Source organism: Heptranchias perlo, chromosome 1, assembly GCF_035084215.1.
Source record: "Heptranchias perlo isolate sHepPer1 chromosome 1, sHepPer1.hap1, whole genome shotgun sequence".
Classification (NCBI taxonomy): Eukaryota; Metazoa; Chordata; class Chondrichthyes; order Hexanchiformes; family Hexanchidae; genus Heptranchias; species Heptranchias perlo.
Genome location: NC_090325.1, coordinates 87,623,660 through 87,646,002, shown reverse-complemented (window position 1 = coordinate 87,646,002; position 22,343 = coordinate 87,623,660). Strand labels below are relative to the sequence as shown.

The 22,343-nt window shown below is 41.7% G+C and overlaps 1 protein-coding gene across 1 annotated transcript in view; it reads right to left on the bottom strand.

Moving 5' to 3' along the window:
- Window positions 1–22,343, bottom strand: part of LOC137299215 (gamma-aminobutyric acid receptor subunit alpha-2-like) — a 171,872-nt gene that overhangs the window by 79,031 nt on the left and 70,498 nt on the right. The window contains exons 7-8 of the mRNA XM_067968247.1: window positions 7,483–7,703; window positions 5,616–5,698 (exon numbers count right to left, since the gene is read on the bottom strand). Of these exons, the coding sequence (XP_067824348.1) occupies window positions 5,616–5,698; window positions 7,483–7,703 (304 nt within the window). The remainder of the gene's footprint in view (window positions 1–5,615; window positions 5,699–7,482; window positions 7,704–22,343) is intronic.

The following is a 22,343-nucleotide window of genomic DNA, read 5'->3' as shown; positions in this document are numbered from 1 at the left end:
GGAGCGGGAATCCGCTTGGTTGAATAGTGGAGATGGAAAGGTATTCTGGAATTTTAACTGACTGCTAATAGGGCTTAAAGAGCTCCATTGCAGATTTTTTCTTAGGAGATTAAACACAAGAGGTATGTTGCTTTATCATCTTATCTATAGCCACTAGCCACAACCTCTATGTTCCAAAGCCTAAGGCTCCCCAACGATGGAATATCATAGTCCTATTTTCCATCCTGCAGAAACATTACTTGCTCTTGGATGCAATATAGTCCAAAGCCACGAAGACAGCAAACCTGTGAGAAAGGACTATTCATTGCCAGAATCCATTGTCCACAACATCAAGGAGAAATGGTTGCACTGTCACTCCTCTACAAGATTCTGACTGGAGTGACAACAAAAACATTTGTAGTGCATAAGTCGTGTGTATGTGAAAAACATGAGCTGCTGCAGCCGCATTTCAACATTCTTTTATTCAGAAAATCTGCACAATATGTCAACAACAAAATGTTACTCACCACTTCTGCTACCTTTAGAACTCTCTCCCAAATAGTGTTACCATCTGGAACTTTGTACTTTGCAATGCATTTAAAAGGAAAGTTAAATACTTGTCGAACTAGGATTATTGCACCATATGTTAGGCGATGGGAAATTGTTTCTCATTTGATCTTGGGATTTGGGCATTGCTGGCTAGATCATATATATTGCCCATCTCTAATTTACCTAAGAAAGTGGTGTGGGAATTCTCCTTGAACTATTGCAGTCCTTCAGAATGATATGTCACTTGGAGGGTGATGCTGTTCCCATAACATTGCTGCTCTTGTCCTTACCGGAGGTAGAGATCGCAGAGGGGAGAGCTGCTGTTGAAGCAACTTTGGTAAGTTGCAGCCACAGTGCGTCGGTGGTGAAGGAGGTGGATTCCAAGTGGACATTTAGTCTAGTGGCAGGGGCATCGATCAAGTGAACTACTTTGTCCTGGATAGTGTCAAACTTCTTGACTGTTGTTGCGCCTCCACTCATCCAGGTAAGTAGTGAGTATTCCATCATACTCTGAACTTAAGCAATGGACAATGGGGAGAGGCTTTGAGAACTCAGGAGTTGAGCCATTCATTGCAGAGTACCCAGCCTCAGCCTCAGCTTTTGCTCTGCTATTGTAGCCACAGTCTTGATATGGCTGTTTCAGTTCAGGTTCTGGTCAATGGTGACTCCAAGATGTTGATGGTGGGGGACTTGGTGATGGTGATACCACTGAAGGTCAAGAAGAGATGGCCAGGCTTTCTTTTGCTCGGGATGGTCATTACTGGTATTTGTGTGGTGCAAAATGTTACCTGCCACATGTAAGACCAAGCCTGGATGTCATCCAGGTCTGCTCTAGGCTGGTATGGGCTGCTTCATTAACAGACAGTCACGAATGGGGCTGAACACTGTGCAATTATCAGCGAGAAGCCCCAAACCTGGCCTTATGATGAAGGGAAGGTCATGATGGTGCAGCTGACAATGTTTGCGTCAAGGGCGCTTCCATGAGGAACTCCTGGAGTAATGTACTGGAGCAGTGATCACTGATCTCCTAGAATCACAACCACTGTCTTCTTTTTTTTTATTCGTTCATGGGATGTGGGCGTCGCTGGCGAGGCCAGCATTTATTGCCCATCCCTAATTGCCCTCGAGAAGGTGGTGGTGAGCCGCCTTCTTGAACCGCTGCAGTCCATGTGGTGACGGTTCTCCCACAGTGCTGTTAGGAAGGGAGTTCCAGGACTTTGACCCAACGACAATGAAGGAACGGCGATATATTTCCAAGTCGGGATGGTGTGTGACTTGGAGGGGAACGTGCAGGTGGTGTTGTTCCCATGTGCCTGCTGCTCTTGTCCTTCTAGGTGGTAGAGGTCGCGGGATTGGGAGGTGCTGTTGAAGAAGCCTTGGCGAGTTGCTGCAGTACATCCTGTGGATGGTACACACTGCAGCCACAGTGCGCCGGTGGTGAAGGGAGTGAATGTTTAGAGTGGTGGATGGGGTGCCAATCAAGCGGGCTGCTTTATCTTGGATGGTGTCGAGCTTCATGAGTGTTGTTGGAGCTGCACTCATCCAAGCAAGTGGAGAGTATTCCATCACACTCCTGACTTGTGCCTTGTAGATGGTGGAAAGGCTTTGGGGAGTCAGGAGGTGAGTCACTCGCCGCAGAATACCCAGCCTCTGACCCGCTCTCGTAGCCACAGTATTTATATGGCTGGTCCAGTTAAGTTTCTGGTCAATGGTGACCCCCAGGATGTTGATGGTGGGGGATTCGGCGATGGTAATACCGTTGAATGTCAAGGGGAGGTGGTTAGACTCTCTCTTGTTGGAGATGGTCATTGCCTGGCACTTATCTGGTGCGAATGTTACTTGCCACTTATGAGCCCAAGCCTGGATGTTGTCCAGGTCTTGCTGCATGCGGGCTCGGACTGCTTCATTATTTGAGGGGTTGCGAATGGAACTGAACACTGTGCAGTCATCAGCAAACATCCCCATTTCTGACCTTATGATGGAGGGAAGGTCATTGATGAAGCAGCTGAAGATGGTTGTGCCTAGGACACTGCCCTGAGGAACTCCTGCAGCAATGTCCTGGGGCTGAGATGATTGGCCTCCAACAACCACTACCATCTTCCTTTGCGCTAGGTATGACTCCAGCCACTGGAGAGTTTTCCCCCTGATTCCCATTGACTTCAATTTTACTGGGGCTCCTTGGTGCCACACTCGGTCAAATGCTGCCTTGATGTCAAGGGCAGTCACTCTCACCTCACTTCTGGAATTCAGCTCTTTTGTCCATGTTTGGACCAAGGCTGTAATGAGGTCTGGAGCCGAGTGGTCCTGGCGGAATCCAAACTGAGCATTGGTGAGCAGGTTATTGGTGAGTAAGTGCCGCTTGATAGCACTGTCGACGACACCTTCTGTGGCAAGTTTGACCCTAGCCACTTGAGGGTTTTCCCTTTGACCTTCAATAATCTTCATTTTGCAGAGGCTTTTGCTGTCAAATGCTGCCTTGATGTTTATTATTTATACTCTTTATATTCCTCCAAGCCTATCAGTACTCTTAACCACCAGGATTAGCTTGTCTTTGTTACAGTTATCTCCAGATTCAATCTTATTAATTATGTAGTCCAACATAAAAAAGCATGCTGATCTCAAGAATGATAAAATAAATGTTCATGTCAGTTTGACTGCAAAAGGCTAATTGTGCAAATACATAAGAAGGACATCACACAAAACTTATTTGCTCCTTCAAACCCAGTCTATAGATCCATTAGACTGCAAAGGGATGGTCACATGAACCCACAGGTTACATCACATTACATCGAAACTACAGCACAGAAACAGGCCATTTGGCCCAACTGGTCTACACCGGTGTTTATGCTCCACACGAGCATCCTCCCTCCCTGCTTCATCTAACTCTATCAGGATATCCTTTTATCCCTTTCTCCCTCATGTGCTTTTCTAGCTTCCCCTTAAATGCTTCTATGCTATTTTCCTCAACTATTCCTTGTGGTAGCATGTTCCACATTCTTACCACTCTTTGTGTAATGAAGTTTCCCTATTGGATTTATTAGCAACTATTTTATATTTATGACCTTTAGTTTTGGACTCCTCCACAAGTGGAAACATTTTCTCCATGTCGACCCTATCAAACCCTTTCATTATCTTAAAGACCTCTATCAAGTCACCCCTCAGCCTTCCCTTTTTTTTTAGAGAAAAGAGCCCCTGCCTGTTCAGCCTTTCCTAATAAGGTTCTTCAACTGAAAGTTATTTATATCAAATATAAAGCCCCGGTTTTAACTCGGGCATGAAGCGGGAGGGCGGGCGGGGGCCGAGGCAAGCGGCAAACCCCACTGACCTCAGCAATGTGAGGCCCAGGCAATTTTAACTCCCAGGCCTCATCTACATGCCTCTGGTCATTGCCCACCCAAAGCTAGTTGGACAGGAGCAGAATGTTGGGTGACAGGAGGCCACTGGTGGAGATTGAAGGAATGGTCCCCGGCAGGGAGAGGGTTCAGAGAGGATCTCACAATCGGGAAGGGTGGGGGGGGGGGTTACCTAGGGCAGAGAAGGTCTCAACTTTCCTTGTGGGGCCTGTGAGAGCACTCATGCTCCTCCTGGACCCACAAGGAAAGTAAAAAAAGGTTAAAAACTTACCTCTTTGGGCCCCGACACTTCTCCCCACTAGCTTCACCTGGCGGGAAAGGCACAATGGCAGTCAAGCCCCAATTACATCATCGAGCCCGATCTGCATATTTACAGAAGGAACTCGCAAGTTTCCGGCAGGTGTCCTTGCTGCCTGTTCAGAAGAGTAGGTTAAAATTGAAGACTGCAGGAAAGGAGCGGCATGGGTAAGTCTCCTAGCCGATTTTAACTGCCCGCCTGTCCGGCTCTACAGAGTGAGGATCAAAATGTAAACGAAGGCAATTACAGACGTCTCCACGGTTACCAATCACCATTCACCAGTAAAGTTAATAATGCAATTTGAAAGGTAGTAGGAATAGTTTTCCAGGCCTGGAATAATCCCATATCCTAAGCTATTCATCTTTTAGGGTGTAGCATGTGGAGACCAGACAGGATGGGAGTAAAAAAATCAGAAGAACAGTCACATAGGGCTGCTCTCAGAAACCTCCCAAATTGACCAGTTTCACAATTAAGGTAGGGGTCTGGAAGCAGATCACATACCTACACTGTCAGCCAAAGGTAGTGCATGGGACAGTGATTATAGAGAGAGAGAGTGAGAGAGAACGGAATAGGAGAAAATATAATTCAGAAGAAAGGATCTCACCCTTGTTAGTAGGATTCCAAGTGAGGACCCCCTGTGTGTGAGGCAGGAGCGACAGTTCTCCGAAGCCTCATCTTACTTCGCTATCACCATAATACCCGTTCCATCAAATATCATCAAATTTAGTGCTATAATTAATTTCACTAAAACCAGCCCCATTAAATTTCAGGTAATTGGAATATATTTTGGATGCAGTTCGAGTGAGTTATTTTTCAAAAAGGTATCCAACTGGCACCACTTGCTGTAGAATCCAAAATAGTTTGCGGATATCTAGCATCAGGAGCACAGAAAGTATTCTGAGAATTACTGCTGACAATTATAGGGGTGTAAGAGATAATCCTATGCTGAGAATACACGATAGGGTAGATCTTGACTTTGTGCGATAGTGTAAAATGGGTGACAGCACATTGACAGCCCATTTCACATCTCTCTCGATTTTTATTTCCTTTCGGGCTGCCGATTCGCTATCACCTGTTTTACACTATCGCACAAAGTCAAGATCTACCCCAATGAGAGTTTACAGGGTATATTGTAGTTCTAACGATTGTGGTATAATGCTAAATTATACAGAATACAATGGGCTTGAAATTACATTGTATCAATATTAGTGTACAACACTTACTGTGCTTGGATTAAATTTTGTATACTATTTTAATGGAGGTGTTAACTTACTTATTTTAAATGGATTAACATCTCTGTTAATATTCACAGTTATTTCAAGGCAAATTAATTCAAACAATAAATCATGAGGTTCAAAATCACATCACAAAATGTTGCTGGTATTAAAGACACTCATATCAAACATATCAGATCATGTACTAATTTATATACTTACAGCTTCCAAATTTCAAGGGGCAAGCATGTGAGTCCATTGGAAAATCCTCCAAGTGCATTGGGCACTCTGCCTGGACAGTAAGCCTGTGAGAACACACAGTAAATGACTAGCTAAAAGAAACCGCTGCTCTTATACACTATATGTCAGAGCAAATGCATTTTACCAGAATTACATTGCATCATTTATAAATCGTCTAGTCTGCAGGAACTGTTGCAATTGACATTGTCAAAGGGAAAGTAAGGCTAGTTAAACTAGCAGGATTTTTGTCAGGTTTTACTATTATTAATAGGTCTACAGGAGAGTTGTCTTCTTTGGGTTCATACAACACCCGTTATACCTAAAGTGACCTTATTGTGCTATATGATGATGATTAATCAATGAGTCACAGCATTGTGTCATTATTGAAATATAAGTGGACATTTCTTCTGTTTCAGATAATGTGTAAATCTCTGATCACCGATAATTTGGTGTCTACATTTCTCATACTGCAATGTTAAAAAAAATATTTTAAATTCGTCCTTCAAATTTGATACTAAAGCATGTTAATGCTATTCATGTATCATTTCAGACAATTCTACTTGACTTCAAAATAAAATTACCTCTTAAATTTCATGCTTTGCTTACAATTTGCCCGAATGGTACTAGCAAAAATGTCTACTGGAGTTGTACTTGGGGACAAAATACCAAACTGAAAACAAAGATGCAAGCCTAGAAATTTGGTCGTGCCCATTTTTGGGTATGAGGAGGATTCAGTTCTTTCCTTGCGCTTGAATGCTGAGGCCTGAGGCTCCCCTGATATCGGGCCTCAGGCCTCATTATAATGGAGGTGAGACCAAGATCGGGCCGCTGCTTGTGTCATAGTGGTCCTCAGGTAAGTGGGTCTGGGGGTCGGTTCTGGAATCGGGGTCAGGAATCGGGGGTGGGGGGGGAGTTCGAGGAGGGAGATCGGGGGTCAGGGCCGGGAGTGAGGGAGATTGAGGTCGGGCTGGGAGTGGCGGCGATGGGAAGTGGAGCAGCAGCGATCGGTTTCTTTAACTACTCCTCCTGACCTCACATTCAGGTAAGTTACTTACCTTCTTGGTTGGGCTAAGTAGGCGATCCTGACGTCTGGTTTCCCTGAATGAAGCCAGTGCTGGTGCCAGCTGCCTCAAGGCACATCAATCTTGGAGAGGGGGCCTCAAACAGGCTCATTTGCATTTGGAAAGGGCCTAACGCCTGTTTCAGGTGTGGGTAAAGGACACATTTTTTTTGTCCTTAATATGGTAGGCGGCATACTTCTGACTGGAAATGTACGCAAGCTTTCTGCCCGGCATATTGGGGCCTTAGTAGTCTATGTAGCGTCCAAAAACGAGCATTGTGTGGACCAATTTCTAGGCCACAGATATAAAAGGATGATCAAAAAGAATGCAAGGCCAAGGATTGAAGGATGAGTGTTTATAGGTGGTCAGCTGCAATGCCTTCTTTGGAGCTGCAACATGACTCTTCCTTGCCCTAATATGGGTTAGGGCCTATTATGTGCCTGATTTGTACACGAATGATTGATTCATAACCTGATTAAAATATTAATGAGCTTCAAGCATTATTCCGACCATGTCCAGGGCTATGGCACAGATCTTTGGTGCATCTCAGTGACTTAAGAAACAAAAGTTAATACAAAATTATTTTCTGTAACCTTTATCTAGCTACATGACCACTGCAAAGAGACAGCAGGATATTATAAATGTTACATTTATTTAAAACCGGTTTCTCTACTTTATTTAGTTCTCTGTATTAACACTGATTTCATGGTAGGGACACATGACACTGGCCGTCCAAATGAAAAAGTTGCAGAAATATTTATTGCAACTTTTAACGTTGAATGTTTTACCTCATTGTATAAAGAAGATTCCCATCATCTTTGATTCGTAGCAGCTTGTTTGGCATGGTCATGTTATGTGCCACTGATTTCTTCCCATTATAAAAGAATGTGTCTGGTGTCCATATCTTACTGGCCATCAGGTTGTTCAATCGAAGAACTTCCATTGGACCCTTAAATTTAAGCCTTTCATCTTTCCAGCCTTGCCGAAAGAACACATCAATTGTGTATTCCTGTTAATATCAACCAGTTTATGTTCAGAACAGTAGGTACACCTTAGCAGCAAAAAATGCATGAACTTATAGCCTCACCACATGGTAGGAAAGCAGGATCAAATCCATTGTTTTCCCTCTATATTCTCATAACATCTTAACAGCCCATTCTTCCAACAGTATCAGGACACTTTTATACAGATGGTAAGGAGCTGGGAGGGTAGCTCTTAGCTAGAGACCCATGACACAACAGCACTGTTTTTCCCCAAATTTGGTTGCAGAGTGCCTCTGGTCCAAATTGAGCCTCTAGAATACGTTGCTACATGGTGTGGTGGGTGCTGACTCTCTGCATGCGTTCAAGAGGGAGCTGGACTGGTTCTTGACTGGGGCAGAGATCGCATCATAAAGAAGGTAACTGTCGTTATAGATAACACTTGGTCCATGTGACCTCCTGGACAGGTTTAGATCACCTGAAGGAGTCGGAGAGAAATTTTACAGGGTATTTTTTCCCTTATTGGCCTTTGGTTTTTTCACTTTTTTTGGCCTCTATCAGGAGATTACATGGCTGTGAGGGGAGTGGGTTTGCAAGTGTCTAGTCATGATCATAGAATCATGGAAATGGTTACAGCAAAAAGGGAGGCCATTCCGCCCATCAAGCCCGTGCCGGCACTTTGTAAGAGTAATCCAGTTAGTCCCATTCCCCCTCTCTTTCCCCAGCCCTGCAAATTTTTTCCCTTCAAGTATTTATCCAATTCCTTTTTGAAAGCCACAATTGAATCTGCTTCCACCACCTTTTCAGGCAGCGCATTCCAGATCATAACTACTAGCTGCGAAAAAAAGGTTTTCCTCATGTCTCCTTTGGTTGTTGTGCCAATCACCTTAAATCTATGTCCTCTGGTTCTTGACCCTTCCGCCAATGGGAACAGTTTCTCTTTATTTACTTTATCTAAACCCTTCATGATTTTGAATACTTCTCTCAAGTTTCCTCTCAACCTTCTCTGCTCTAAGGAGAACAACCCCAGCTTCTCCAGTCCAACAACATAACCCTCATCCCTGGAACCATTCTAGTAAATTTTTTCTGCACCCTCTCCAAGGCTTTCACATCATTCCTAAAGTTTGGTGCCCAGAACTGGACACAATACTCCAGTTGTGGCCGAACCAGTGTTTTATAAAGGTTCAACATAACTTCCTTGCTTTTGTACTCCATGCCTCTATTTATTAAGCCCAGGATCCCATATGCTTTTTAACTGCTTTCTCAACCTGTCCTGCCACCTTCAAAGATTTGTCCACATATACCCCCAGTCTCTCTGTTCCTGCACCCCCTTTACAATTGTACCATTTAGTTTATATTGTCTCTCCTCGTTCTTCCTGCACTTCACTGCGTTAAATTTCATCTGCCATGTGTCCTCCCATTCCTCCAGCCTGCCAATGTCCTCTTGAAGTCCATTACTATCCTCCTCACTGTTTACTACACTTCCAAGTTTTGTGTCGTCTGCAAATTTTGAAATTGTCCCCTATACACCCAAGTCCAAGTCATTAATATATATCAAAAAAAGCAGTGGTCCTAGTACCGACCCCTGGGGAACACCACTGTATACCTTCCTCCAGTTCGAAAAACAACCGTTCACTGCTACTCTCTGTTTCCTGTCACTTAGCCAATTTCGTATCCATGCTGCCACGGGCTTCAATTTTGTTGACAAACCCATTATGTGGCACATTATCAAACGCCTTTTGAAAGTCCATATACACAATATCAACCCTCTCTGTTACCTCATCAAAAAACTCAATCAAGTTAGTTAAACACGATTTGCCTTTAACAAATCCGTGCTGGTTTTTCTTTATTAATCCACGTTTGTCAAGTGACTATTAATCTTGTCCCGGATCATCGTTTCTAAAAGCTTCCCCACCACCGAGGTTAAACTGACTGGCCTGTAGTTGCCGGGTTTATCCTTACACCCTATTTTGAACAAGGGTGTAACATTTGCAATTCTCTAGTCCTCTGGCACCACCCCCATATCTAAGGATGTTTGGAAGATTATGGCCAATACCTCCGCAATTTCCACCCTTACTTCCCTCAGCAACCTAGGATGCATCCCATCCGGACGTGGTAACTTATCGACTTTAAGTACAGCCAGCCTTTCTAGTACCTCCTCTTTATCAATTTTTAGCCCATCCAGTATCTCAACTATCTCCTCTTTTACTGTGTCTTTGGCAGCAACTTCTTCCTTGGTAAAGACAGATGCAAAGTACTCATTTAGTACCTCAGCGATGCCCTCTGCCTCCATGAGCAGATCTATTTTTGGTCCCTAATCGGAATCATCCCTCCTCTTACTACCTGTTTACTATTTACATGCCCATAGAAGACTTTTGGATTCCCTTTTATATTAGCTGCCAGTCTATTCTCCTACTCTCTCTTTGCCACTCTTATTTCCTTTTTCACTTCTCCTCTCTACTTTCTATATTCAGCCTGGTTCTCACTTGTATTATCAACCTGACATCTGTCATATGCCTCCTTTTTCTGCTTCATCTTGCTCTCTATCTCTTTCTTCATCGAGGGAGCTCTGGCTTTCGTTGCCCTACCTTTCCTCCTCGTGGGAACGTACCTAGACTGTACCCGAACCATCTCCTATTTAAAGGCCGCCCATTGTTCAATTACAGTTTTACCTGCCAATCTTTGATTCCAATTTACCCGGGCCAGATCTGTTCTCAACCCATTGAAATTGGCCCTCCTCTAATTAAGTATTTTTACTCAAGATTGCTCCTTGTTCTTTTCCATTACGAATCTAAACCTTATGATATTATGATCACTGTTCCCTAAATCTTCCCCCACTGACACTTGATCCACTTGACCCACCTCATTCCGCAGAACCAGATCCAGCAAAGCCTATTTCCTCGTTGGGCCGGAAACATAATGATCAAGAAAGTTCTCCTGAACACAACTTCAAAAATTCCTTCCCCTCTTTGCCCTTTACACTGTTACTATCCCAGTCTATATGAGGATAGTTGAAGTCCCCCATTATCACTACAATGCTCCTTCACTATGATGCACCAGCCATCACGAGGTGTGGGGCAGGCTTGATAGACCAGCTGGTCTTTTCCTATCTGTTAATTTTGCATGTTTGCACGTATGTTTGTATGAGCCCATTGGAGAAACAACAGGAAGAAAGCATTTCTACTCCCTCTGATGATAGCTCTTAGAACCCACAAAAAGTCCATTGGAGATGCGGAGTTCCTCTCCTTTATATTGCTGAGTGTCGTTGGCAGTGTGAATACTGCGTTGGTGCTGCCAACAGCAACTTGTCATGGTAAGAACATTATCAGCAATCATGATCAGCACTTTATGTTCAATCCACATAGGGGGAGTACAAACAAATTAACAGAAATTTAAATCAGGCTGTTTAAATCTGATTTCAATTGTTTGAATTCATTTCTTGCTTGCAACAGGCAGCACTAAGTGAACATTGTCACATCACAGCAATATCAGCACACAAATCTATACAGTTTACATGGTGCATTTTAATTTGAACAGCTGCACTAGGCAGAATTGAATTTTCTAACAGAGTACAATTGTTTCAGTAGTTATAAATTAATAAAGGCTACGATAATTAAGGATATGCTTGCATTCATCAATAGCCTGTACAATATATTCTTTACAATGAAATTTCTGTGTGCAGTTTGGGAAATAGGTTTCATAGCCATTTACAAAATCAGAATATGAATATAACATAATTGAAGTATTTTCTGGTGTACATGACATAATCTAAACTGTCCATCTCTTCTACCCTTCAGTATCATAAATCCTTTCCGTGAAAGGGGTGAATTTCTCCAGGGGTTCTCCCGTTACTCTGCTGTAATTTAAGCGACTCTTACGACAGATGAACGGGAGAACCCTCTGTGGAGGTTCACCCACTATGTTTTTATTAATGTGGTATTACAGTATAGTGTAATGTTATGAGGCTCTGCTCCTGATGCGGAGCTTTACTCGACTTAGGCATGAGACAGAGATACAGCTATAACACTATAGCCTTGATTTTCTCAACTGTGCTTGCTGCTAGCAAGGCTCCACTGTAATGGAGACTCATAAAATTACCATTATATGTACAGATATAATTAATGCTAAACATATCTACGGATATAATGGGTGATTTTGCTTAGCAAAGGTATACAGTTATCAAGTAAAATATTGGGAGAGAGAAAATCCATGGGGCCGGGGGGTATTTTGGCATTAATGCTGGGATGCACCTTCCTGGGACCTCTACCGCTGACCCTTAGAAAGCATGCGGGGTCTGGGAGAGGTCCCTTTATTTTCATCGGATCATTAAGGGCACATCTCATGTGCCTAGCCACCAAAAAGGCCACATAATGTGGTGAAAGAGCGGCTGGTGGCTGGGGGTCAGGATTGGGAGCCCCCCTCCCCTGTAAAGGTTAAGAAGCTGTGCCATTGGTATCTTCCTAAGGAGGCCATTGAAAAACATTTAAAAATTCCATATGGCTGAAACCTTTGGGTGTCCAAGCCAAGATCCTCAGCCTTGACCCCCATGTAGAGCCCACAACTGTCATTCAGTAGCCTGGTGCAACTTGCCAGTCCTACAGCTATAGATGATATACTGGATCCCTGCACCAGTCATCTTGTAAGGAGCAGGGAGAGGCTTTTCCCCCACAGAAGGCCCTGCAGAATCCTCAATTCAAGGCCAGGAACCATCGTATCAGGTCCCAGTCTAATTTTCTGGCCCTTCTGATACATTCCCAATGGAAAGACCACAAGTTTTTGACCCCTGGATCTTTTTTATCTTGTTTTAACTTTTTTTTCCTAAAATAAACTTTCTTTTAGAGCACCTGATGAACCTAATCGTTGATCCAAGACTTTATTTAAAAATATCCAAAACTGCCTGTTAATCACAGACATTTTTCCTGTCCTAAACAAGATTTGCATTTGTTCATCGACCTGAAACGTTAACTCTGTTTCTCTCTCCACAGATGCTCCCTGACCTGCTGAGTGTTTTCAGCATTTTCTGCTTTGATTTCAGATTTCCAGCATCCACAGTGCTTTGCTTAAGATTTACATTTGCATTCCACACAGAAAATATTTGGTATCTTAATTATTTCATTTAAATAAAGAGGCTTACTGTGTGCATTGCATTATTCATTTTTAGTAATAAAAAAGAGTACAATAAATAGATAACTACCTACGTTTTTGGAGTCTATAATTAGAAAAGGGCAAATATATAATTCTGCTAATCAGGGATGGATGAATAAATACTCGTTATATGTGTGACAATAAATGTCACAGAAAACCAATATGGTAAATCAAAGTGACATCTTTCTCCAGTAACCATAGCCACTAACTCATAAAATACAGAGTGAATTTTATGAAATACAATTAAAACAGAATTATGGTACTGTAATGATGATGGGTATGTTTGTAATGTTTCTTACTGTCAACATATTTTTATGATGCATGGGCTATTTTAACAAAATGTGCTGACATCTTACGTACATTGTAAGGCAAGGGTTAAAACCCCTAGAGCATTGTGAATTTAAAACCTACTGGAACTTTGTTCAATACACCTGGATTAAGGAAAGGGTTAACATTGGAACATTTGAACATTTGAACAGAATTAATTTGAAGCAAAACATGCAGGGAAAGGCTTCCAGAGGTTTCTTCGGTTTGCAAAACACGATTGATGAGAAAGAAAGGGAGTACCATGGAAGACTAGGGGGTCACAGTCCACAGAACTGATATCATACAAAGTAGAGAAAAACCTACTGAAGCAGCCACTGTAAAGCCACGCAAAGCCATGAGAGACAGGACACCATGACAACACTGATAAGAGGGGTCTGCCGCATTCCATAGGATCTGGAAAACACGTGAGACTATTGCAGCTGGTCTCAAGCAAGATAACTCAATCACTGAGGCCTAGGCATAGTCGAGGCCTGGCAACAGTGGATGATTGGACACAGTGACACTATCCCTAATTCATCAACACCCCAAAGGGCAAAAACAATATAAAGAGAAGACATCAGGATGGAATCGGTACTGCAGTCAGGTGGAAGCCTAACGAAGCTGACCCAGCAACAAGATTTCAAAAGCTCCGAAAGACTTGATCAATCTTAACGGACCTTGAAGCAGAAGTCCTTGGTTTTAAGGTTATATGTATTACTTGATCTGCTTGCTGCTTGTGTGAATTTTTAAAATCATTAAATATTCACTTTTGATTAATGAAACTACCGTGAGTGAGAACGTTCTTTGCTTGACTATTTGTCCAGGTTCAAGAATCACTGGCACCCAAACAGGGAGGCAAAGAGTGAGAAAGAGACAAAAGGGATTAAAATACTGTGTCCAATGTTTAGCAGAAAACAGGGGTTTTCTGGGCAGAGGCATAGGAAGGTATAACAGGCAGGGCAAAGAAAGAATATTGAGTCCAGCGTTTAGACAGAAAACAGGGTCTTCTGGGCAGAGGTGGGCGGACTATAAAAAAATGGAAGCAGCAATTCAAAAATATGTAGAGGAGGAGTTACCAAGGAGATTAAAGAAACAGGCTAAAGCCATATGGCTACTTGCCCTCAGCAAACAAAAAGAAAGCAATGATAAGGAAAAGCAAGGGTCAGAAACAGAGGTATCTAACCTAAAGAGAGAATTGGGAGAGATAAAGGAACAATTGGGAAAGACACTTGATGATTGGAAACAGGAGGGTCAGAATAGTGGAAAACGGATCCAGACCCTAGAAGGCCATGAGAATGAGATGTTCATCGAAAAGGAAAAATGTGAGAGATGTAAACATGATCTAAAGGGATGCAGAATGGGTGTTGCAGAGTTGAGACCAACAGTGAGAGAGGCAACTGGTTCCTCAGTGCCCCCTTCCCTCCTTTAGTCTATGTCATTACTCCACTCCCATATGCCAAAAAAGAGGGAAAGAAATTGTGCAGGAGGACGAGAAGTCAAAATTACTCCTTTCACTGCAGACAGAGGCTGTAAAGGAATTATGTAAAAATCAATACAGAATGGGGTTAAGTCGCAAACATCAGAAATTGAAAATTGGTTTAAGTATAGAAGGGTAAATTAGTCTGATGGAATAGAGGAGAAGGGGAAGGTCCTTTTCTGATGTTTTACAGAAGATTTTGTTTTCTGTGTACTGTCTCTTTAAATCCTGTCCTCAGTGTGAGTGCTTTCTTTTTGCTGTTGTGGACTATGCCCCCATTTCAATGCTTGTGTGTAATGTTACAAAGATGCTGTGAAAGCAAATTTTTCCTTCAGCTATATTCAGTATTTTTAGTCTTTTAGAAAGTTTCCTCCAGATAGAATGAAACAAAAGACAATGTAATTTGTTGGGTTTTAGTATGCATGTGCTATTTTTGATAATTTTATCTGCTGTGTCTTGTGTTCAATTTTGATACTGCTGAATTAAATTGGAGTTATTGATGTTAACTATCCTATTAAATGTGAAAACCAGACTTTTATTGTGGTCACAGACAAATTTTGGATATTGTAAATTTAAATGTGAGAGTCTCTAATTCCGGACATGAGATTATCACAATTGAAAATTGGCATTTTGAATTTCTTAAATGCCTAATATATTGAGTATTGATTTGATCTGATTGGAGTTGTGTTGAAGCGTTTCCTAACTTCACTCCTGAAAGTCCTGGCTCTAATTTTTAGGCTATGTCCCCTTGTTCTACTATTCAAGTATAGGAGACCTCCAAAAACAGGTACAAATGCATCAGCAGTCAGAAGCAATAATTCAGCAACTAACCTGTAACTCCTGCATGATCCCTTTAAGTAGCACTGGTGGAGGGGGTCCTCCATGCAGTTTAAGACCTGTTCAGCTGTGCGAGGTTAAGACTAGCTGGGGTGTGGAGTTCCAAATACCAGCCCTCCCTTTAAATCAGCGTTGCACACTGATTTACATCATAATTTCTCTACTCTACACGCTGCCAGCGTTCGTTAGATGCAATCACCTTTACCAAGATGGCGTCCTGCGCACGTGATATCTCCGATGCCACATTCAAGGCTTAGGTGTCCACGCAGCACCTACAGAACGGGTGCTACGCAGCCCAATTTAGCCCCAAAGATTTTTTTAAAAATCACAGGTATTTGCTGTTGTTTCAATACATATATTGCTTCCTGGCATTCACAGGAAGTGATACAAGACTTCCTGGGCTCTGAAGCAGAACACTAATGGTGAATCTAACCTAAATAGTATTATTTTGTCATTTTTAAATTATCTGCCTGTGTGTCCATTGTGTGTTTTTTTAACAATTTAAAAATTATCAGTTATAAATAAGCTGACATTTGTACAATTAGAGGTGTTGGTCATTTGTATGCAATCAGACAGTAGGCCACCATTCAGCCCCTTAGCAATTAATCAAAATAAATAAAGTTATCCTTTAAATTTTTTTAAAAATCATCAAATTGTCATAAAAAGTTTTTTAGCTCATTAGCTGGGCTAATTATTGAAATAAGATTCAGTAGACCAAAATGTTTAATTCAACTTTGCAAATATAATACTTATTATTGTACTCAATTTATTTAGCAAGTTTAAAAAGTACAGATAGAACAAAATGTTTTGAAAACAACAGAGAACAAAAGACAGGAATGAATGAGATCTTTGTTTAAAAAGAATCTATTTGCTTTTTTTACAGGTCAACCTGATTTTCCATGAAAGAGATGTTTTATAACATGACCCCCATGACAGATAATAAAACAACATGTAAACAGGAAACATGTGCTACTAGTATAACATGGAGGAACAATACAATTTTTTTTTAAATGCATTATAATGATTAGACCTGTCCTTTTGTTAAAAACTAAAGAATTGTTTCTTAAAGATACACAGATGACAATCTCAAACAGCGCAGTGGAATTGTAAATTTCTGGTCAATGAGCAAGATAGATAATTTGCCATATGACATGTATGTTGTAGCTTTAATCTGTGGACCACAGCAGCCTAGTTTACATATAGATTCTTTTAAATCAAAGAATCCAAACTTTCAAATAAAAATGCCAGCTGAAAATTAAAAAGTGTTTTTAAAGGTAACTCATTCCTTTAAGCAAGACACTGATGTCCAAGTGAAGATGTATCTGGTACTATCGTGACTGCTTAGTTATATAATTTAATTACTGGTTTTAATGTAGATAGGCTGGCTGTGATGCAAATAAAATTACTAAAAATTTCTGCATACATGTTAGTTATATGGCAGAATGGACAATCACCCCTATGGTTTCAATGAAATGGTCAAGATATTGTGTATTAATTTTAAGGTTGAAGTGAAATGGCCCTGATAGGCCCATCGTCTGCTTCTACAAATTGGCGGGGACTCAAACATCCCACGTTGCGCTGAGAACAACCCATAATGCATCTTCTCTGGCTACGCAAGGCTACATCGGTGGCTCTCATACTTCTTAGTTTAGGTCAGCCCATCCTAATTGCACCCATCTAAAAATCTTGTTGTGACCTCCCATAGAGTTTGGGAGTCTCCGATCTATATGGACTAAATTTCAGCATTTTTAAGGGCTTAAATGCTAATTATTTCCACTCACCCACTTACCTCCATGCTCCATAAAAGTATTTTTCGAACTCATCCTCCTATTAAGGATATCATGCCAACCTGGAACAACACATTACTTTCCACATTTGAATCGATTGTCTCTTCTGAACTGAAGTTGTTTAATTGAAATATCAACATCTATACTACCCTCCTTCCCCAAAAATGCACCCATCTACATTGAACAGGTCTGGGGGTAGAATTCTGGAGCTTATAACTATAGATGTGTAGTAAGAGGCTACTTGCCTAGCTTCTTGTACCATGGCAACCAACAAAATTCAAACACAGAATAAAGCTTTTATATTGTCAATTGGAGGTAACAGACTAATAGTGGTGTTATTAGAATCAACTGATAATGGAAAAAATGCACTATTAGAACAAAGGTCAGGCACAAAAATGTTAAAAATCTTCTTAGAAACTTTGATCCAGGAAAAGTTATTGGTGCAGACAGCTTCTCACAACTCTGGATGAGGAATTAGTTGCTCCATTGTCTAGTCTATTTTAAATGTCTGTAGCCAATGGTTTCCCAACCGAATGGGAAGAAAAAAAACAATATTTTACAATGGTTGGGATCAAAGTCAGATCCACACTGACCCCACTGTGCATGCTTCCAAACATATCAAAGCCAGTGGAAGTCACAGTAAACGAGACACTGAAGTCAGCTGCAACATCACAATGGCAGCAACCTGCTGTTTGGTCATCAACTTGGCATCAGTGCAGGTGAGTTGACCCTGAATCTTATGATCTTGAAGTAGATCAATTCTTTTGATGCCCAACACAAGGTTAGAGTAGTAGTTCTGACATTTCTTGAGTCTTTGATTAAGTATGGCTTTCCATAGATGGCATATCGTTGTATGTGTGGTGAGTTTCTAACCTGGATACTTAATTTTCTCATACAACACAAACACCAGATCATGATAAAAGGGGTATTAATCTTCTCATTGCAACATCTATGCAGGAGTCCCTCAGCGAAGTGTGCTTGACGCCACTTGGTTTCTTGTCTTGATCAAAGATCTGGTGGATGCCATCAAAAGTAATGTTCTCTTTGCTGATGACACCACCTTCAAGGGTGGTTAATTCCCCATCTGAAAGACAAGTGGCAACCAAATCACTGCAAGCAAGCGATATAATTTGGCAGTGGATGGGTGAACAAATGGTGTGTTATCTTCAATGCTGAGAAAACCTGGTCAGCAACAGTATTGAGAAGAATGGGATTTAGTCTATCCACCTCTGCTCTTTAAAGTCTGTAAACTCTTTTTAGATACAAACATTCATCTGTTTGATTTGGTAATCATATATGATCTGTTACTGGGGAAAACAAGTGGTATAAATGTCTGTAAAAGCTGATAAAAGAATGGGATTCCTCAAGGATGCTTGACCATATTTGTTATCATCAAAAAGTTGCTCTATAAAGCTTTTTAAAAAATAGTACTGAAATATTGCAACTCTGTTCAGCTAAAGGGGAACCTATTCCTTGCTCCTGGACTCAGTACATTCCAAATGAGTACAGGTCAGGGAAGTGATCAGAATACCAGAATCTGCTCTCTACAACACTAAAGATATGTGCCTGGCCAATGAGTCCTCTTCAAGATTATGAATAAAGCAGCACACAATAAGGCTGATTTCCTGTTCAAGTGCGCCCAGCATGCAGCTGAACTCGCAGGGAATGCTGGTCATGAAATCATGGCCCAAAGCACGTGATTTTCCATCCACTCATTTAAATGGATGGAAAATTAGACACCGTGGGCTTGTGATTTCCTGACCAATGCTCCCTGCAAGTGGTGCTCTTCACTGGGAGTGCCAGACTGGGGAATCTGCCCAAATATATGCTAAGGCAAGAACACAAGAACTGCTGTTGTTACGCCGCCACGTTCTCTATTAATTCGAAGTCTGTACAAAATATCAGTGGAGACAATTCACCCATTGGATTACATATCTGGGGAACCCTTTCCCAGATGATACCATCTCCTGGAGCTGTGACCTTGTATACAGAAGTTGATCACCCAATTAACATTCACTTACTGAATTTGGACTGTTGGAGCAATGACTAAACTGTACAGAATCTGTTACATCCAGTTACATCGAAACTACAGCACAGAAACAGGCCTTTCGACCCAACTAAGGAAGTCAAGGATGGTATCAGATTAAAAGAAAAAGCATACAACATGGCAAAGATTACTGGTAAGCCCAAAGATTGGGAAAACTTTAAAAACCAGCAAAGGATGACTAAAAGAATAATAAAGAGGGAGAAAATAAATTATGAGAGTAAACTAGCCAGAAATGTAAAAACTGACAGTAAAAGCTTCTGCAAGTATATAAAAAGGAAGAGGGTAGCTAAAGTAAACATTGGTCCCTTAAAGGATGAGACTGGGGAAATAATAATGGAAAACAAGGAAACGGTAGAGGAAATGAACAGATATTTTGTATCTGTCTTCACAGTAGAAGACACTAATAATATACCAATAATCGTAGAAAATCAAGGGGCAAAGGGGAGGGAGGAACTAAAAACAATCACTATCACTAGAGAAAAAGTACTAGGTAAACTAATGGGTCTAATGGCTGACAAGTCCCCTGGACCTGATGGCTTGCATCCGAGGGTCTTAAAGGAAGTGGCTACAGAGATAGTGGATGCATTGGTTGTAATCTCCCAGAATTCACTAGATTCTGGAAAGGTCCCAGCGGATTGGAAAACCGTAAACGTAACACCCCTATTCGAGAAGGGAGTGAGACAGAAAGCAGGTAACTATAGACCAACATTGGGAAAATGCTAGAATCCATTATTAAGGAAGTAGTAGCAGGACATTTGGAGACTCATAATAAAATCAAGGAGAGTCAAAATGGTTTTATGAAGGGGAAATCATGTCTGACAAATTTATTAGAGTTCTTTGAGAAAGTAACGGGCAGGGTGGATAAAGGGGAACCAATGGATGCAGTATATTTGGATTTCCAAAAGGCATTCGATAAGATGCCACATAAAAGATTACTGCACAAGATAAGAGCTCATGGTGTTGGGGGTAATATACTGGCATGGATAGAGGATTGGCCAACTAACAGAAAACAAAGAGTCGGGATAAAGGGGTTATTTTCAAAATGGCAATCTGTAACTAGTGGGGTGCTGCAGGGATCAGTGCTGGGGCCTCAACTATTTACAATATATATCAATGAGTTGGATGAAGGAACAGAGTGTCTTGTGGCCAAATTTGCTAATGATACAAAGGTAGGTGAAAAAGCAAGTTGCGATGAGAACACAAAGTGTCTGCAAAGGGATATTGACTGGTTAAGCGAATGGGCAAAAATTTGGCGGATGGAATATAATGTGGGAAAATGTGAAGTCATCCACTTTGGGAGGAAAAATAAAAAAGCAAAATATTATTTGAATGGAGAAATACTACAAAATGCTGTGGTACAGAGGGATCTGGGTGTCCTCGTACATGAAACACAAAAAATCAACATACCGGAAGGCAAACAGAATATTGGCCTTTATTTCTTGGGGTATGGAGTATGAAAGCAGGGAAGTCATGCTACAACTGTGCAGGGTGCTGGTGAGGCCACACCTGGAGTACTACATACAGTTCTGGGTCCCCTTATTTAAGGAAGGACATACTTGCATTGGAGGCAGTTCAGAGAAGGTTCACTAGGTTGATTCCAGGTATGGAAGGGCTGTCTTATGAGGAAAGATTGGGCAGGTTGGGTCCATATTCATTGGAGTTTGGAAGAATGAGAGGAGATCTTATTGAAACATAAGAACATAAGAACATAAGAAATAGGAGCAGGAGTAGGCCAATCGGACCTTCGAGCCTGCTCCGCCATTTAATAAGATCATGGCTGATTTGATCCTAACCTCAAATCTAAATTCATGTCCAATTACCTGCCCGCTCACTGTAACCCCTAATTCCCTTCACTTCTAGGAAACTGTCTATTTCTGCTTTGAATTTATTCAATTATGTAGTTTCCACAGCTTCCTGGGGCAGCAAATTCCACAGACCTACCACCCTCTGAGTGAAGAAGTTTCCCCTCATCTCAGTTTTGAAGGAGCAGCCCCTTATTCTAAGATTATGCCCCCTAGTTCTAGTTTCACCCAACCTTGGGAACATCCTCACCGCATCCACCCGCTCAAGCCCCTTCACAATCTTATATGTTTCAATAAGATCGCCTCTCATTCTTCTGAACTCCAATGAGTAGAGTCCCAATCTACTCAACCTCTCCTCATATGTCCGCCCCCTCATCCCCGGGATTAACCGAGTGAACCTTTTTTGTACTGCCTCGAGAGCAAGCATGTCATTTCTTAAGGTATTGGTCCAGTCTCACCAATACCTTATATAACTGCAGCAATACCTCCCTGTTTTTATATTCTATCCCCCTAGCAATAAAAGCCAACATTCTGTTGGCCTTCTTGATCACCTGCTGCACCTGCATACTAACTTTTTGATTTTCTTGCACTAGGACCCCCAGATCCCTTTGTACTGCAGTACTTTCCAGTCTCTTGCCATCAAGAAAATAACTTGCTCTCTGGTTTTTCCTGCCAAAGTGCATAACCTCACATTTTCCAATATTGTATTTCATCTGCCAAATCTCCGCCCACTCACCCAGCCTGTCTATATCCCCCTGCAGGTTTTTTATGTCCTCCTCACTCTCTACTTTCCCTCCCATCTTTGTATCATCTGCAAACTTCGATATGTTGCACTCGGTCCCCTCCTCCAAAACATACAAGATTCTGAGAGGACTCGATAGGGTAGATGCTGAGAGGATGTTACCCCTCATGGGGGAATCTAAAACTAGGGGGCATAGTTTCAGAATAAGGGGTCGCCTGTTTAAGATGGAAATGAGGAGGAATTTCTTCTCCCAGAGGGTCGTGAATCTTTGGAATTCTTTACCCCAAAAAGCTGTGGAGGCTGAGTCATTGAATACACTCAAGGCTGAGTTAGACAAATTTTTGATCGGCAAGGGAGTCAAAGGATATGGGGAAAGGGCGGGAAAGTGGAATTGAGGTAAAAATCAGATCAGCCATGATCTCATTGAATGGCGGAGCAGGCTCGAGGGGCCGAATGGCCTACTCCTGCTCCTATCTCTTATGGTCTTATGGTTTAACTGGTCTATGCTGGCATTTATGCTGCACGA